The 18641-nt window shown below is 40.7% G+C and overlaps 2 protein-coding genes across 3 annotated transcripts; one reads left to right on the top strand and one right to left on the bottom strand.

Annotated features, from left to right (window-relative positions):
- Nucleotides 1–537: 537 nt before the first annotated feature.
- rgs11 (regulator of G protein signaling 11) lies at nucleotides 538–9218 on the bottom strand. Of its 2 annotated transcripts, XM_051398816.1 has the most exons (17): nucleotides 9063–9218; nucleotides 8650–8746; nucleotides 8389–8439; nucleotides 7385–7491; nucleotides 7059–7110; nucleotides 6711–6769; nucleotides 6474–6550; nucleotides 6287–6368; nucleotides 4811–4876; nucleotides 4256–4279; nucleotides 4082–4143; nucleotides 3656–3769; nucleotides 3340–3455; nucleotides 2613–2700; nucleotides 2390–2528; nucleotides 1354–1436; nucleotides 538–1252 (listed from the first exon to the last, which is right to left on the bottom strand). In XM_051398816.1, the coding sequence occupies exons 1-17, from the start codon at nucleotides 9123–9125 to the stop codon at nucleotides 1123–1125; spliced, it is 1410 nt and encodes a 469-aa protein (XP_051254776.1). In that variant the 5' UTR covers nucleotides 9126–9218; the 3' UTR covers nucleotides 538–1122. The 2 variants fall into 2 exon arrangements, with proteins under 2 accessions (XP_051254776.1, XP_051254768.1); XM_051398808.1 differs by lacking the exons at nucleotides 8650–8746; nucleotides 9063–9218 and having other exon boundaries at nucleotides 8389–8643.
- Nucleotides 9219–10240: 1022 nt separating this feature from the next.
- On the top strand, nucleotides 10241–13995 carry ints15 (integrator complex subunit 15). The gene is made up of 8 exons (XM_051398829.1): nucleotides 10241–10350; nucleotides 10918–11118; nucleotides 11198–11419; nucleotides 11554–11719; nucleotides 11834–12111; nucleotides 12224–12461; nucleotides 12948–12987; nucleotides 13606–13995. The coding sequence occupies exons 2-8, from the start codon at nucleotides 10924–10926 to the stop codon at nucleotides 13820–13822; spliced, it is 1356 nt and encodes a 451-aa protein (XP_051254789.1). The 5' UTR covers nucleotides 10241–10350; nucleotides 10918–10923; the 3' UTR covers nucleotides 13823–13995.
- The last annotated feature ends 4646 nt before the right edge of the window (nucleotides 13996–18641 follow it).

The raw sequence follows: 18641 nt of genomic DNA, 5'->3' as shown, positions 1-18641 counted from the left end.
CCAGTAGAAGAAACTGCAGCTCCCACAGGACCAATGCAGGGAAGAAGGCAGGGAAGTAAAACCTGAAAGGTTATTAGAAGGAAGGAAAGATGTAAAAGTAAGTTTGTGAGTTCAGAAACAGTAGTGGGAGAGAAAGAGAGCAGCATGTGCAGACAGATGGCACTGTGGGAAAAAGACCTGAGCAGCTGTTTTTTTTAGTTTCTGAAAGTACCTGTCAAACGGGCTGAGTGACTGAGGCTAAATTATTCAAGACTACAAATTTTAGTGATGATGAACATTTCATTGTCGAATCTGTATTTGATTAACTTTTTATCTGATGATAAATTCTGTAGCAGTTCATGTGGCAAAGCCTTCGCATCTGGAAGTTAACAAATGCTATAACAAACCATATAGGGAGAATGAAAAAAAAAAGAACATAAGAGCGAGAGGAAGTTGGATGAAAAGAAGAAGTAGATTTAAAAATAAAAGCCTCACAGATCCACACACACTCACAGTTTACCACAGCATGCAGCGCTGAGAACACAACACAACACTGAATGCTGTTGTGACAGTTTATTGAGATGAAAACATGCTCAAGCTAAATTAACAGCAACAACCATCACAATGTGAAGCTCAGGCATGGAATGAACAAATTAAACAAACTGTACGATAATCACAGACACGCTGAGGCAAATTTTTGACTAAATACATATTTTACATCTCTATTGATCTATAAACCTTTTTTTGTTAAACTGAGATAGAGAACAGATTCTTTGGAAAGGAAGATTTGGTGTTAGGAATCAATATCAAGAAAAACAGGACAGACTTTTTGGACTGAGATGGGATGCAGGATGACTATGCTGTAATGGTAGCACTAAAAGCTCTTTTTTCTCTATTCACTGCTCGTGCTGTGGGAATAAGATGTGATGCTGCTGAGTATGCATTTACACCTGTGAGCTGAGAGGAAGCTCTAACGCTGAAATCCTAGCTCTGGTAATCTTGCAGCAGTGAAAGAAAAGCTCTGGCTTTCACACAGACAGTAGGACTGTAAAGAAAAAGCAACTCCTTGGGTGGTTGCTATGGTGACCAACAGATACAATGGAGACTCAGGTGATTGAGATTGACACGTTTTTGGGCCTGGCATCAGGCTTGGGAACCAGCTGCAGAGTTGGTACCTGCTTGCCCGGCCCCCTTAGCCTGTCCATCTTCCGGGGCGACAGCCTGAGCAGGGGAGGGGCTAGCGTGTCGCTGGCGTCTCATGAAGGGAAACACACTGAGAGGAAGAACAGAAAGAAAGAAGAGAAGTGTAATATTAGGGAATGAATGTATTGAGGTAAAAGGAAAATAAGAGTGGTAATTAAAGTGATATTTTACCTTTTCTTTGTCTCCTGGGGGACAACAGCTTTGGCCAGCATGTTCTTGTATAAGTCAGACTTAAGATATCTTGGGTAAGAGTCCTATACACACAAACACACACAAATACAATGGCATCACACAACATTACTACCTAAGTAAGTCCTAGAAACTGTCAGCTAACCTTAAGTTGCCATTTTGATGCTTGTCCTTTTAGTTTACAGACAAGATATAAAGAATATTCATGTTTTGACCAAATAAAATGAGCTTGGTTCACATTCTATCTGAATTGACAAAACATATTTTCTCTTAGAAATGGTACGTCTATGTGGCATCCCTCAGGGTCAATACTGGATCCCCTGCTACTCAGTTTGTAAAGTTTGCCTCTAGGCCACAAAATCCAGAAACAAAATGCAAGTTATCATAATTACGCTGATGACAGTTATATGTCCTTGTCCCCTGGAGATTTTTTTTTTCAAAACTCTTTTTATTAGCCTTTTTTCAAAAACAACAGTTATACCATATACATATACATACCATATGAGGATATTGTGAGCACATTGTGTCCACCCTGGAATGAATGTGCTATATAAACACAGTTTTGCTTGCTTGCTTGTGAGTTCTTCAGGGTGAACTTGCCCTTGAATGCAGGCTATTCTGTTTTACAAATTTTTTTTGAATGTATTTTTCCGTCCCTCCCCCTTCCAGTCAGCCATTGATTTCTTTATTTTTTTATGAACATATGAAAATCAATTAGACTCATGAAGCTTTCCTGAGTAGTGCCTCCCATCAACATCAAGACTGCAATAACATTTAGTAATGCTCTATTATCATTGCATGGTAAGGTACATTATATGCAGAAAAGCCTGCAGTCAGCACTGCAATACCACACAATAGTGTAACTTTAAATGATCCTACAAAATCAAATAATCAGAAGTCTGTTAAAAGATATTCTAATTAATTGAAACCATAGATTCCTGGAAGTGTAGAAAAAGAACATTCATATCCTATTTTGTCTGTAAGTTTCAAGTATCAAACAGTGGGTCAGAGTTCAGACCTTCTTCATGAGAAAGTAGATGTGCATTTGTGCGTCGTCCATGACAAATCGATGTGGGTGTCTGATCCCGTGTAGAGTTTTATCCATCGTCTTACTGTCGATGTTCACCCAACGGGCAGCTCCAGGAGCCAGGAAATTTCTGAGTCACACACAGAGGAGTGGCTGTCATCGGATTGTAAATATAAGTCCGTATTTCTGCATGTTGGTGTGCTTGTAGACTTACTTGTAAATATCCTCCACTTTCTCAATAATCCTGGAATTTTCTCCGTGTCTAACATCCTCACAGGCCTGCCAGAAACACAGGTTCTCCGCTAGCAGAGACAGAGAGAGACAGACAATAGGGTGTTGGGTATGTATGGAGGTGAATGAAACAACAACGATGCAGGAAAAAGTGACACATAATTAGATACTTTTTATAGCATGGCTGGCCCCTGTGGAACACCTTGGCCCCTGGCAATATTTCATATGTCTGCATGGATAAACAATAAATCCCTTATACCCTTATCACACTTAAATCTGTCTTGGACTTTCCTTTCTCGTTTCCGTTCTTCTTTCTTATCTACTCTTTCCATGTCATCTTCTTTTCCACTACCTCAACCCTTCCATGTCCCACCACTGGGATTGGAAAATTTAATTAGAAAAGATAATGAAATTCTGAACGCTAATAAGAGTAAGAATAAATTTAAGGTTGATATGAATAACAATTACTTTTTCTCGGTTTATTATTGTAATAAGTGTCCCCATGTGAACAATAATTCAGTTTGCTTGTATGATTGTGATTCAACCTGTAAAACAGAAGTTTGTTTATTGGGGTCCTAATAACTAACCAACCTAATCTTTAAGGGTTTTGACAAATTCATCTTTTCCCTATAAAATCTGACACGACAACCATCACGAGTCGGGACACGAACACAAGAATATGAAAAGGCATTTCTGTCACTCCTCCTCACCACTAAACTCTTTCTCCAGGTAGGTCATGAACTCCCGCCTCCCCATGGAGTCATTAAGAAGCTCCATGAAGCTGAAGCTCCAACGTTCCACTCGGAGACGTGTTGGTGAGGGCACCCTGCTCACAGAAACACACCAACAACACAAACCAGGCACAAAGGCATTCAAATGGCAAACTACTGTGATAACCATGAAGTAATAAATGAATTGATATGTCAAGAGATGCTACAAAAGCTAAAACCAGCTAAATTAAATTACTACAGTGGACTGTAGTTTAGACGTATTATAATGTGTGTGTATCTGTGTGTATTCTCTCACACTTCTGCATTCATTGTCCAATGTGCGGTGTCATCAGAGATCCAGGGGTTACTGGGAAGGCAGCCTTGCATAATGGGATCGTGGTTCAGGTACTGCTCGCTGTATTTCACAAAACTGCACATCCCCACACAAATGCAGAGGCATGCACACACACAACCAGATGCGCACACACACACACACACACAAACACACACACACAGTATTATTGTATTAGTGCTGCAGATCATAAGAGTTAATGGCCACTAATTCCAACTTGCCTCAGGAAGCATCCATTAGTGGCTCTTGTAGTGGGAGCACTAAGCCTTATGTGCATGTGTGTGCATGTGAGACGTGAAGTTCGGTTCAGGCAGCGAGTCCATTAGTCCTTGTGTGTACATGTGCATGTGTGTGTGTCTGCGTATGCGCGCTTATCAAACTGACACATACCCTTCTAGGCAGATGGATGACTTTACACGGTTTCTTCCAAGGGCCCTTCTACAGGTTTCGATCTGTGTGCAAAGGCAAAGAGCACACGTATGAATATAAATGGCCACAAACCGAGCTATAATATACAGTCAATGCTCTTAAAGTGAGGGTTTATGTATTCTATATAATCTTTACCTCACTTTTGTAGTAGTCACTGTTCTAGTTCTGTTAAGGGAAACACAGTGTCATCACTATAGTTCACACAATGTCTGAATTATTCATTTATACAGTCATTTCAATAGTAGGCAGCCTCCCTGTGTCTATATGTGCTCACTCATACAAACAGTGGCTTTAAATATTAAAACAGGATATATTCTGACACATGAGAAATGTACAGTATGAGCTTATTAATATACATATATATATATATATATATAGATCTAATTATCATCAAAGATGGATAATTCTCTGGACTAATTAGAAATTGAGTATTATAATAGAAAGAATAACAATTGCATAGAATCAGCCATAACTTCTGTATGGCCACAAATTTCTAACCTCTAATTACAAAAAGACTGTAATATATTGAATTGTCCATAGTATAGCACAATTACTTGGACACTTACTTTGAAACAATCCCAGCAGCAAGAAAGAGAGAAAGCCATAACATTTATTAGCACATTAGGTTTTCCAGAGCGGAATAAACAACAACGAATAAAACAGGAAGTAAAGAAATGTGATGTCACTGACCAGTGTAACTCTTGAGCTGTTATTTATTCTCTCCAGACCCATGTCCAACACATTATGTGCCCCAGGCTGGAAAAAATATACACACACTAATAACTAAGTATAGTATGTCTGTCACTGAGCTTGTGTTTATGTCTGTGTGTGCCTCTGATGAAAATATGCGTGTGAGGGAGCACTTATCCTTCCTTGAGCTTTCCACTCCACTAGCTCTGACTTTTATTCTCAGGTTTCTCTTTCTTTTTCTCCATGCCCTCGTCCCTAATTCATAAGGGCAAGACAAGATGGAATCCCTCATCCAAGCCCCTGTCCTCTGCTTCACTCGCTTCTCTCCTCCACAGTACCTCTCAGCTTCCTGAGCTTTCCCAGCTTCCCTCCCTCTCTTCCTGCCCCAAACATTTTTTCTTCCCTTCTGATCCTCCTCTCTGTCTGTCTGTCTGTCTTTGTCTAAGAATCAAATGCACTGCTGTGGTGTGTAGGCAACATAAAGAAAGTGGAATATGACGAACATTATTTCTCTCTCTCTCTCTCTCTCTCTCTCTCTCTCTCTCTGTTTTACCAGATGGGTTGAATATTTCATGTAGGAGGCAGAGGGGACTGTGAGTGAACATTACTGGGACCTCTGACTGTTAATACTTCAATACACATTTCTATGGTTGTATGACAATGCTGGTGTATGGTATAGAACAGGACAGCACAGTAGTATAGTATAGTATAGTATATATATTCTAATCCACCGCAGTAGAGAATATAAGTGTAGAATATGATAGTACAGTTTAGCATAGCATAACATAAAATAATATAGTATAGTATACAACAGTATAGAAGAGCAATATTGTATAGTATAGTATATATTCTAATCCACCACACTATAGTGTAAAGCAGTACAGTGCAATATTTTAAGTGAAGAGCAGAGGTTTTGAAAGTGGGAGGCGGGCCTCTCCAGGGAGGATGAAAAAAGATTACATTAGTTATCAAATGGAGATCACATAGATATCGAATAGCCTAAGTGTGTGTGTGATTTGGTTAAAGAGACACCTCAGAGATACAGTAGATCGGGGAATTGTATAGTTGTTCCACTTTCCCAGTCAGAAACTAATAAATGCGTTAGGGCAGACGTCTCTTTATGCTTTTGGTGTAGTTATGTCAGACAGCAATATTATGCTCCCTTGGCTCAATGGTTGTGTGTGTGGTTGGAATCAAATAACATAATCATAATCATTATCAAACCCTGACCGGACATCCAGGAATTGAGCTAAGTTAAATGAAGGAGGGCAGAGGGGGTGTGCCTTTTTCCAAGCTTTGTCTGAGGGGAGGCCACAGTCTTACACTTTGAAAACCCCTGGCATATACTGCAGTATAGTATAGTATATATTCTAAACCAACACAGAATAGACCACCATAGTGTATAACAATACAGTGCAGTATAGTGTATTATAGTACATAGTCTAACACAACAGAGTACAGTAGCAGTGGACGTACCGGGGGTCTGTTGATGAGCCAGTAAGCCTGCTCCTGACATTCTAGAACAATGCGGTCAGCCTTCCGCCTCTGTTTGGATGCTCTGAACATAAATCACACTGTGAGTTTGTGTGTGTGTGTGTGTGTGTGTGTGTGTGTGTGTGTGTGTGTGTGTGTTGTGTGTGGGTGAGAGAGACTGTGACTGTACCTAAGTTGCTCTCTGGCTTGCATCACCACAAAGTCCCAGGTGTGGTTGATCCTCTTGTGCAACACACTGTACCTCTCCTAAAAAAGGAAGAGGAAAAAGGACAAGGGATGAATGAGAACAGAAAAGAAAGCACAGACAGGAAAGAGAGGCCTGTTAGTGCAAACCTACTACTGCATAATTCAAGCTGCACACACATTCTCTCTCTTACTTACACACATAGACACACACTTTTCTCACCTTCTCATATTCCATGAGTTCCCCTTGTTTCCTTATGTTTTTTTTAGCCAAATAGATCGCTGTTGGGATATAAGGACAACAAAAACAGTAAAGAAGTAAAAAACAAAGAAAAGAGATTGGTGTCCTGATCTACATCATGTGTTGTGTCCATAGCTCCTGTAAATGCTTCTCAGGACTCAATGTTATATTTGCAAAGGAAGAATTATTGGTAGTTTGTCACATATTTATACTGTGATAATGGGGGATAGTTGTTTTCCCTCATAATTTAATATATAGTATATAAATGGGTAATTTTCCTTCACACTCCTGAGATCCCCTCTCACCCCTTCAGTTTGTTTTTGGCATTACCATAGTCCAGCTCTGAGGCAGGCCACCGGGTGCTAGTCCAAAAGTAAGGAGTCTGAAAATTACAAAAAGACATTATTTTTTAAGGTTAGGTTTGGTTAATAGTGAAGCGGGTCATGAAAAAGTGGCAGTGGAGAGTGGCAGATGGATGGGGGATTAGCAAGTGGGCTAATGGAGTGAGAGAGAGAAAGGGATAGTGATGGAGAGAAGGTGGCGGGTTTAGCCAAAAGTGGTTAAGCTTTTAAACTGGAAAGGAGGGGAAGCAGGTTTTTGTTACGAGCAGGCAGAATGAACACACTACCTGGTGGGTGGAGGGGTGGCTGACTCACCTGGAAGCGGTAGGGTGACTCATCGGGCCGTAGCACAAGAGATCTCGGCTCCTTCAGGGGGTAAACGTACCCGTATCTCACCAGCATGGCACCAACATGCAGTGCCTCTGTTAAATACACCACAGGAGGAACCAATCACTAGACTGTCAGGGGGAGTGAACTGGCTTTTAATGCAGTCTTACACACATTTAAGGCTGCCATAGATATTTCTGATGTATATTCATAGGACACTATTGTTTGTGTTGATGATAGGTATAAAGCTCTGACATTGAACAAACTGAATGTGGAAAATAAATTATATTAATTGAAAGGAATAAAATTAGTAACGCTGTGAACCTAATTTTTCATAAATTTTTTAGCTCCCTGTCAGAAATCTCTTTCAAATCAAGGCTTTGTTCCAGCGATGAAATGCATCATCAATCTTCAGTCTCCCCTCATTTGTTAGAGAGCCCTACTTTTATGACTGACAGCAACCAAAAAAAGCTGTGTGATGCATTTTAATCAGCTCTTACCACTCTCTCTCTCTCTCTCTCTCTCTCTCTCTCTCTCTCTCTCTCTCTCCCCTTGCTGACTGACTCCACTCTCCCCTACTTTAGTCTGCTCTGAGGAAAAGGGACCAGTGGACTACTTTTTTTTCCAACCTCTAATTTAGTTCAGGTACGGTAAAGTCTCCTGAGGTGAAAACCTCCACAGGGGCATTTAATCAAACCCAGATCATCAGGTGAGTTAATCAGACCTGGATCCTCTGGGGGTCACCCCATTCCTGTTTACTGGAAACAGCAACCCCCACAATACACACACACACACACACACACACACATCACCAGCACGTCAGCTTGAGAGAAAACATCATATCCTGGCAACACACTAGTAACGACACACAACAAGCCAGTCGCTCCGAGACAGAAGAATCACAGCAAACACTCTCTCTCTCTCTCTCTCACACACACACACACACACACACACACACACACACACACACAATGTATGTATCAGTTACTTACCCTCCTCACAGATATTGTATTTCTGGATCAACCAGTCGATTATATCACGGCCTGAAGAAAAAGAGAGAGAGACAGAAAGAAAGAAAAGAGACAAGAAAAGAGTACAAACTTCCTCCCGCTGCTCTACAAAGAACACAGTATTCTCCAAAATTCTCTGCTGCATTATGCATAACCTCTGGGACAAACACAAGCTGCACACATGCACACACAGATGCTGATGCACCCTGACATAAAGGGACACACACATACACGCACACACACCTGTCATGGCGTGTGGAATGACAGTGATGAGGAGCCTCTGGTTTCTCATCTTCACGCCCATGTCAGGGTCCTGCATGGCCACAATCACTTTCTCCATCTGTCAGGGGGGACACACACATCACACACAGGTAGTGGCACACACACACACACACACACACACACACACACATGGGCATGCAGATACACACAAAAGAGAAAAATTGTCAAAACACACATTGAAGTGAAGAATTGATAAAAAACAATAGGCTACACATATTAAATATCACACCCTTTCATAACTTGTGTTGATCCTGTTACCCGTTCATATGTAAGCTAGTGTAGGATTTCTGCTTGACACAGGGTTCTATATACAGAAGCTATAATGTTTCACATTATAATAAAATAAACCAAAGAACACAATGGTACAATCTCACCTTTCGAAAGCTTGCCATTTGCTCCCGGTGCCAGGCTCCTTTAGCCAGGGTGTTGATGGTCATCTTGGGAGCTGCTTGCGATCACTCGACGGGACGGTAAAGTGCAAGACCGAAGTGCTGCCGGGAGGCGGGAGCGCGCCGCAGAGAGTGCGCCAGTTTCTTTTCTTTCTTTTTTTTATTTTTTCATCAGGCGCTCCGGTGCCTGGCGGGCGCGCCCCCGTGTAGATTAGAAGGGATTACAGTGTCATTTTTAATATGATATATAGTTTCTATACACAGGGCAAAAACAACAACCTGTGTATGCGTCTTTCTATCTCTGCAGTTGATGTATGTAAAGTAAATAAAAAGGTGAAAAGGTAAATAACATATCCACTAATTCTCAAAAATTGAGATTATCATATGAAATACGAAGATATGCGAAGTGTGATAAGGTCTACAAACTCACAGTTAAATAGGGCATTTCGTAGAATAATAATACAGGATTATATTAACACAACAGCGCAAGTTAAAAGTCTAGTTCATCCATCTGCTATGACCACATATTTAACATCACAGTAGATGTTTTATTTAAAGGTTAGTGTTGTACTGCAAGCATTCAGAGAAACTACCACTAAATAACATTATATAGCATTGCATAGACCTAAAGAATATCAACAACTACAACGTAAATATATAGGCTTATAAAGGAGAAAATACAAGTTTTTTCCATTACGTAATTCTGCGTGAGATAATGAAATAAATAATTTCTACAAACATAACATTGTTGTGTAAAACAGGCTTACTTAAAATATAAATATCTACCACTGAATACGTCTATAAATAAACCCGAATAAACCTATTAATATAAACAATTTCCTTCAATGTAATTGTGGGATAAAAAAGGGTTTTGAAAAACTTATCACAACATATCCAAAGGTACTGTAGAAGCAAATAAATGTAATAGCTTTTCGTTTTATGTGAGATTAAAATAGAAAGTTTGGTTGTTTTTTTTTAATTATGAAAAAGCGTACGTCTGTTTGAGATAAAATAACTCACAGTAACTTAAAGATAAACCTTTTTTAACTTGAGATTTGCCTCATCCTTAAAGAACTTGCTCTCTGACAATGAATCCAACAGTCTTTGTTGACGTTTAGCAAACAGCACATGGATTCCGCTGAAAACGTCAATGGCAGTAGTTTTTATCCCACACCGGCTTCCGTAGAAGCAGGAAGTGGTTCCGTCGTCGTTTTGAGACCGCTCACTAGTCTCATCACCGGCTATTTAAGTATATTAAGAGCGTTTTGCAGAGGTAAGAGCTTAACTAAACCTGTGTGTTTCCTTTGAATCGCTGCTCTGATGATAACTAACGCAGGCGGGAATCGTTGCGGAACAGGAAGCAGTGTTTTTAAGCTAACCTTGCTAACCTTAGCTGTAGCAGGATGGAGGAGAGCGACTGGCTGTGGAGCTGCTCCTCCCGAAAAGTGTTGACCAACAGCTGTCAGCCTACTCTTTACAACACACATGTACAGAAATGTAACGTTAAAAGTGAACTGGACTGTAACCACTGTCTCTGTGTCGGTGTGCGTGTGTTTCGTGTATGGACAAGCAGGCTGAGGATCAGTGCGCTGTTGTGTTACAGCTAGATGGATTTAGTTTAAGATGTATGTAGTTTCTGCCTGAAGTATACAACACATATCTCCCACATATTATTTCCAGACTTTATAAAGCCACGCCCATGTTGCTTAAATTGATTGTTGAAAATCAGTTAACTCATTAATTACAGTGTAATCACACAATCTGAAATAGTTCTTTAACACACATTTTACTCATAATGGAGATTTAAAAATATGTCCAATGTTGTATGGGTCTGTGTTAGGTGCTGATGGGTGACATACGTCAGTCGTTGCTGCCTCGCGATGTGCTGAGTGCAGCCAAGGAGCTGCTGTATCACCTGGACATCTACATCTGTAACCTGGTGCAGTCAGGGAGGCAGCCCCCTCAGGTCGACTCCAAAACCCTGGAGCTGGTGGAGGAGTTCATTCTGCACGCACCCAAGGACAGAAACACCCCAGCCAGGGTAACGCATGACCCTTAAATCCTAATACATCTGTATACAAAATATGTGGAGGGCCAACCATTTGTCCTTTTTCTTTCAGAGGATGAGTGCTCTCCAGGAGCTCCAGCTGTTGGAGATCATGTGCAGCTGTTTCCAGGAGCAGAGCCGTGATACTGTCCGTCAGCTTATGTTTTCAGCCCTCTTCAGTCTCCAAGGCAACCAGGCGGATGAAAGTCGCATGGCACTGTTAGGCAAGCTGGTCTCCATGGCAATCGCTGTGGGCAGGGTCCCTATCTTGGAATGTGCTGCTACCTGGTTACAGGTGAGGATTCAAACATGTTTAAATGTGTGTTTTTATATTTCTGTTCAATTTGACTTTTAGATCTTGAGCGTGAGGCTAGTCTGAATGAATGGATGTACTGAACATATGCCTCTGGATGTTTTTGTGTCCTGCAGAGAACCCACCGTGTGTACTGTGTGCGCCTGGCTCAGGTGCTGGTAGACGACTACTGTAGTATGGTGCCAGGCTCGGTGCCCACCCTGCAGAACATCCACAGTGCCAGCCCACGCTTCTGCTGCCAGTTCATCACTGCTGTCACCACCCTCTATGACCTCACCTCAGGTACTTTGGTGGGATAACACAAAAAACCCCAAAACAACTAACCTAGAATCCTTTCTTTCAATGTTTTGCATCCTTTTAGTCATTTTAACAATGTCTTTGTGTGTGTGTTTTTAGAGGAGCTCACCCCTCCTTTAGAACTCCTCCAGATGATTGCATCGTGGATCCAAGATGACCCTCGTCTAGTGCTAATCACCTTCCTGAATACGCCCCTCTCAGGCAGCCAGCCAATCAGCTCACTTGATGTCACACCATTAGGGGGGTTGGTGCGCTGGTGCGTCAAAGCACCGCTGGCCTACAGGAGAGACAAAAAGCTGGCGTTGACCAATGGCACCACTGAGAGCAAGCCAGATGTGGGGCCTCTTTTCTCTGCTCTCCATCTGAGTGTCCTACAGGTGTGTGGTGTGTTTAGACCCATTTCCTTACATTATACATCCGTATGCAGTATACAAAACACCTCTAACATACACAGTGAAGATAATCAAGCCATTATCCGTCCACATCTAGGTCTTTATGCTTTTGCCGAACATACTAAATGAGAAGGGTTTGTTCGGTCGTCTGGCACTGCTCCAGATGGAGTCCTTGGCCACGCTGACCTCTGACCTCTCCAGGCTGTTGGACCAGGCCGACAAACACACACACACCTCATCCGCCGATACCCACGCATTGTCCCAGCTGACCCTGGATCGGCTGGCACAGGCCCTGCAGGTGGCCATGGCCAATGGAGCTCTGCTCTGCTCGAGAGGTAAGATTGTAGAAAAGGAGAGATGGATAAATAAAAAGTAGTATAGATGAGGCTAGAAAAATGGATAAAGGAGATGAATTAGATTTAAATTTTAGGGAATGTTCCTTCCTTATCATAGGTTGACTCAGTAGCTGCATTATTGCACCTGAGATTGAAATCTAATTTGACAGATATTTAAGTCCATGTGTCTCTGTCCTGTCAGTTTCTGCTGATTTTTTTTATAAATACGCTTAATAGCATCACAGTTTCCCTGCTAGTGCATTTTCCAACAGGACTGAAACTGAAAACTTTCCACATATACTTCTACAACACCTCCACCTTATTTGCTGTAGACCTGCGAAGGGCAACATTGTGTGAAAAGCAACAGATTTGAGCTTTAAGTGGCGACTAAATAAGTGACTTTTTTTGATGGCTTGTCATATGGATTGTCTTCATCATGCTGTGGTGATGTATGAGGGCTTATTTCATGTTGCCTTGTCTCTACAGAGGACCTGAGAGCCATCTGTTCCCGCCTCCCACACAACAAGTAAGAACCATTAACTGCCTGTTTACCACCTAACCATTTCCACTGGTTACTTGGTTTCAGCTAGAACTATATAGCAGAAGAGTTTGACACACATAGCATTTGCTTAAGGGTTATCTGTTGTCTATGGTAACAACAGTAAAACAAACACAAAATCTAAATTATTTAAAGAATTGATAATAACTAATTGTAGTTTTGATAGGGACTCTTTGCATTGTGGGTCTGTCTCAACCCTCAGATTTTTATGTACAACATGTGTCCGCAGTTAATCAAATCCCAATATGCAAATCGCAGAAGCTGCCATTATATCATAAGGTTAAAATATCATTATAATGAAGGACTGTAGAGCTGAAGAGATCCCCTGGCCTACAAATCATGTTTGGTAATGACCCCAATCGATGTCACATCATCATAATTTTAATAGTTTTGTCAGTAAAAAAATCACAAATTATATCGCAATATCTCACCAAATAATCGCAATATGATGTTTTAACCATATTGTGCAGCCCAAGCCTAAACCTGACTGATACTTAACGTTTTTTTGTTCCATCTCAACATTTCTTCCCTCTCCTCTTCCTCATCTCTCTGTGTCCTTGCTTCTTTCTGTATTCGTATCTCCAGTTTGCTCCAGTTGGTGCTGTCAGGCCCAGTGATGTACTACAACAACATCCACACCCCTCCGCTGGCCTTCAGCCCTCACGCGGCTCACTCCCCCATCGCCACACACCCTGCGCACACCTCACACGCACCTCTAGCCACCCACCCCTCCTCTCACCCTCAGTACCCCGCTCAGCCTTTCATGACGGGAATGCCGTTCCCCTTCCGACCCAGCCACTGAAATAAACTTTGTTGCGTGTGTTTGTGTGTGAACGTTGGGCAGTGAGGTTTGTTGGTGTATATGAATAACTGTGTGAGTGATGTATTATGTATTATGATGTTAATAGGCAGATTTGCTTTTGCTAAAAGTCTGTGAGGCTAACATGTTTGTCCAATAAATATTTTTTTACTGTACTCTTGATGTTGTTCTTTATACCAGCCACTGGTGGTCACTGTTGTCCTTCTCCCTACTGCAAATACAACACATCAGCTTTCAAATGTCACACATACATATTTGAATTATTTCAAAGTACAATGTGGCATGGAGGGAGAACTCTGCCATAGGCTTAATAATGGTTTATGTTAACTGTGTGTGTTATAGAGCTCTGTAATGTGGATAAAATAGACTGTTTGCAGAAATAGAAACAAAATCAAAATATCAGCACCAAGAAAGACTTGGAAAATAGCAGAGGGATTCAGAATAAGCTCTCATTTGAACCGTGTAAGTGCATGTGTACAAACCATCAGAAGCTCATACTGAGCACAAAAGGGACAAATATCTAAAGGTATACAGTTCATACTCTGTCCCAAGCCAGCGTGGGTCATTAGGCAACTAAAGATGTCACAGCCAAGCCCTGTGTGCATAAGCACGGCCCCTGTTACTGGACTGATAGCATATCATCAGTCTGCAGCACACCAGAAAATATGTTTGACCCTCCCCAGGACCCAGCTGCTCTCATCCAGGATGAGAATTGCATCATCCATAGTAGTCCCTGCACAAGCTTCAGTGATGGCTGCCTTTTACGTCAACATTTAAGTACATTGCATAAAGGTTTAGAGTAAGGATGGCTGAGTTTGGGGAATCCTAATCAACATGCATGATTTTCTTTTTAAATTTTACTTCCTCATCATCTTTCCTGTTCTGTGTGCTGAGAAGGAATTTAAAAAACCTCTGAATGCCTATGTGTGATCCTTTTCAGTAATGTTGCCATAATTAGCAATCACTACTTCCTTGTCTATTTATACTAGAAATGTCAACAACATCCTGGAACAACGGTGCCAAGATCAGCATCTATATGTTGCTTAGATTCCAGCTGTCACTTTGTCACATTGTCTTTGATACGTGTACAGTGGGTGCTGTTGAAGGATTGTTCTGTGTTCACACACTGTAGATTGCACTGTATGGGGTCTTCCCCATGCAGAGCTCATGGGTGGGACAGTGATAAGGATATCTGTTCAGGGACAGTGATCCATTACTGTTAGACCGGTGGAAGGGGACGACAGATAATATTCTAGTGAAAAAGGCGAGATCAAAGAGGATGAGGGAGTGTGTGTTCATATATGGGTTTTTTTTCTCTAAATCATACAGCAGCTGTCAGTGGTGGAATGTCATTAAGTACATTTACTCAGTCAGTGTGATTCATGGGAATATGTGCAATAGACTGTGTGGGTGGGTGGGTTTGGAGTGTGTGTGTGTGTGTGTGTGTGAGAGAGAGAGAGAGAGCGACTGCGGCTGTACCTAAGTTGCTCTCTGGCTTGCATCACCACACACAATTTTCATTTTATGTTACTTCTCTTCCCTACATCTCACAGGCAAATATTGTACTTTTCATTCCACTACTTTTGTCTGACAGCTTTAGTTTTCAGAAGGAATGTGGTGATTTTCAATGTGAATGTTTATGATAAACTGAAGGATTAATTGTTTCTTTATGGGCTGAATTCTCTTACTTCTTGAGTTAAATAAACTATTTAAAAACCCTCTTGGATTACCTGGAAAATGCCTGACAAAATTCGCAATACCTTCTACTGCACCTTGTAGTTGATTTTGGCAGTGTACCATGACACTTTGTGCACGGTAATACAGTATGTAGTTATGAGTTGGTTCCAGAAGAACTTTTGGCTTGGGTGGGTCTACGTCCCCCTGGCAGGTGTGTGCTGTGGGGGTGTAAGACCGTCTGTGTCAGCAGCTGCACCGGAATTATGGTTTCCTAGAAAAAAAAAAAAAAACTCTCAAGGCCAAACACCAAATCTGATTCACAAAGAACAAAATTTTCCAACTTAACCATAAACCAGATGGGTGAACTTTACTTTTGGGTTTCAGAATTGAACCATTTCAATCATTAGCCCACAAACGTATGCTCAGCTTGGACATTTATCACATGAATGTCACAATAGGGGTTTAAACGACCAGTGTGTGGGAATTAGTGGCATAGAGATAAACTTGCATAATTTCTCCTTCACGCTTCACAGCCCATCTTTTATCAAATACAGACGTGACCAGTGTTCAGTTGGTTACAATATCTTCACTGCTAAATGTCACTAAATCCTACACACTGGTGTCAAACTCCAAAACTGATTCATGCATCAAATAATATAAAGCAGAGAAGTAATTTTCAATTACTACTTCCCTAATATTGTGGTTTTTAATAACTACAATGCAGGTGTTCAGTGTGGAATCCATTTACACTTCCTCTGCCATCAATATAGTAACAGAAATCAGCCTGAAAATGACCTGCAGTTTCAGAAGTAACTGAGCACCTGGCAGTTTAAAAGTATAAATTAATATGTGCAAAATGAGAAGGCATCAAAAAGGCAAAGAATAAAAACAAATCTCTTTCACCTGGCTTTGTGAATCATGTAATAGACAGTATACTGTAAGAGAATATGTATAGCATGTACAGCATGACATATCATTAACAGGCTTGTTTAGTCAGATCCCACAACAAAGGAGTTTATCTGTAAAAGATTACAAGTCCAGCTGTGGTTGTCGTGAGACCAGCCTCATTTGCTTTTCTCAAAGAAAAGATCTCCGCCACTGAGCTTACATCCTGCAAAGCCTGATCTCATAATTGACATTACCTTGGAAACAAACAGAGCTGGGTGTTAAGGAAGAGGACGTAAAACAGTTTTTAAATGGGATTTAGTAGCATTGTGGTAAACTGAAGGCATTCTTCAATGATTTATTAGCAGCAGTACAGATACTGCATTATATCATTTCACTATACTATTGCATATATATATATATATCTTATAGGAACAAAAAATAGGCACAAGTAAAATCTGTAGCAAATGTCACAGCAATCTTCTGAATATACACTCTAAGGCCACACTACTAGCTACAAATATATTCTGAACTCAAGTTGTTTTGCAGATAACATGGGAGGAAGTCAGGAAGTCATCTGAAGTTCCTCAACGATGTTAATAGTTAACAATTTAACTGCTTATCTAACGTCTCATGGTTGGGATACACTTACTTAGTTGGTTTACTGTTAACCTTTTAAAAACAAATACATTTGTGCTTCTGCATTAGACTTCACTCAGTAATTAAATTATTAAGTAAAATAATTCTACTTAAAGTCTCCACTCAAAAATATGTTTTTCTTGTTCTCACAGTTGGATGTTTAATCTTCAATGTGCCGAATGATGTATATGCAGAGTTTGACACTAGAAGGAGGTTTTCACAACTTTCACAAGTTTCTCTGTGCTCATTGAAAATCTGATTTTAAAGGATGGGGCCTACAAGCATGATTTGTGTAGTGTAGTGTTGTGTAGTTAGGAAGTCAATCCTGGTCCAGTATGTAAAATGGTGGAAACTCGAAGCCACCAGTGCACATCCACTGAGAACGGACGTTACAGTGAAGTAAGAGACATCTTGTCAAACAGGAAAACTTTAGAAAGGAACATAATTTACATATTCAGAGATTCTGGAGTTTTTAATGAGGTAGAAGGAGGAGATATCTTTTTAAGGAAGTTAATGTGGAAATTATACATTTTGTGGAAAAAACATGTCTCACACATATTATTGTTGCCAGCAGACTATTATTATATATGTCTTAATACATGTCTGGAGGGGTTCTTTAATGATATTTATTCACAAAAGAGGATGTTTTCACATGTAAGAAGGAAACTGTCTGTTGAAACTGACTGTTGCATGAGGTGTTTCTTAATCGTTTCAGCACAGTGGTTTGGTCTTGCAGCCTTCTGACTATGTGTGCATACACAGGTGTTTCTTTGTGAATTTATAAAAAGTTTGTTTTGTGAGAAAACATTGCCCTTGCTGTTTTCGCACAGTTGGAGTATTGTTACAGTGCCATGTGTGGCAGCTAAAGATATTGTGGAAAGTTGTTAACTTGCTATGCTGTTCACCTCCAACACAGAGTTAATAATTCAACCAAACAACACAGACTAGGGCATTATCATTACATATTGCTTGACACCAGCTAAACAACATCAGTGTCAAGTACTAATCACACAGAAAAGAGAGACTAGAATTAAACCTACCGACAGTCTCTACGGTGACTTTACATTCTTGGCCTGCAACCACATGAAACTACAACAACGACTTGCTGTAAAAAATGCTGTTGAACTTTCAGAGCTCTAAATCCTTGCTTGTGAGACTGCTCACAAAGAGGACAGAAATAAATTCCTGTCATGTCCAACGTTTTGTTTAGCAGGAGATATACAGTAGCTGTATAAGTGTGATCTTGGGTCTCTACATGCATGTTCTAAAAACCAAAGGACTTTAAGGTGGTTGATGTTGGGCATAGAAAATATAGGTCTTGTAAGTTGCACTGGCCACTTTAAATGTCAAAGCAATGATGGAAAGTGACCCAAATGTGGGAATATTATGCTGTGGGAAACTTATTAAAGCCTGAGCTCAGACCCCCCCAATGACTGGTTTGCACAAAATATATGTTAGCAGCCTGGCACCGGGCATAAACATGTAATCACTGAAGATACCCAAAAGAGCAATTATAGGGACAGCAACACAACCTGACTAAGGCTGTTTTGGTGGTAAATAAATGGGATTGCAAAAACAGCTATCAAAAAGTAAAAAGAAC

This window comes from Dicentrarchus labrax, unplaced genomic scaffold, assembly GCF_905237075.1.
Source record: "Dicentrarchus labrax unplaced genomic scaffold, dlabrax2021, whole genome shotgun sequence".
In the NCBI taxonomy this organism is placed as follows: domain Eukaryota; kingdom Metazoa; phylum Chordata; class Actinopteri; family Moronidae; genus Dicentrarchus; species Dicentrarchus labrax.
The sequence above is the reverse complement of the archived record's forward strand: the minus strand, read 5'-3'. Positions and strand labels throughout refer to the sequence as shown.

Bases quoted from the DNA above. Each gene is read 5' to 3' on its own strand.
- rgs11 (XM_051398808.1), bottom strand. From the start codon at position 8,635: ATGTGTGTGTCCCTTTATGTCAGGGTGCATCAGCATCTGTGTGTGCAT. The intron at 6,551-6,710 runs GTGAGAAAAGTG...TTCCTTTTTTAG, and splicing joins AACTCATGGAATATGAGAAG to GAGAGGTACAGTGTGTTGCA. The intron at 4,280-4,810 runs GTCAGTGACATC...TAACAGAACTAG, and splicing joins ACAGCTCAAGAGTTACACTG to AACAGTGACTACTACAAAAG.
- ints15 (XM_051398829.1), top strand. From the start codon at position 10,924: ATGGGTGACATACGTCAGTCGTTGCTGCCTCGCGATGTGCTGAGTGCA. The intron at 11,119-11,197 runs GTAACGCATGAC...TTTTTCTTTCAG, and splicing joins ACAGAAACACCCCAGCCAGG to AGGATGAGTGCTCTCCAGGA. The intron at 12,112-12,223 runs GTGTGTGGTGTG...GTCCACATCTAG, and splicing joins TCCATCTGAGTGTCCTACAG to GTCTTTATGCTTTTGCCGAA.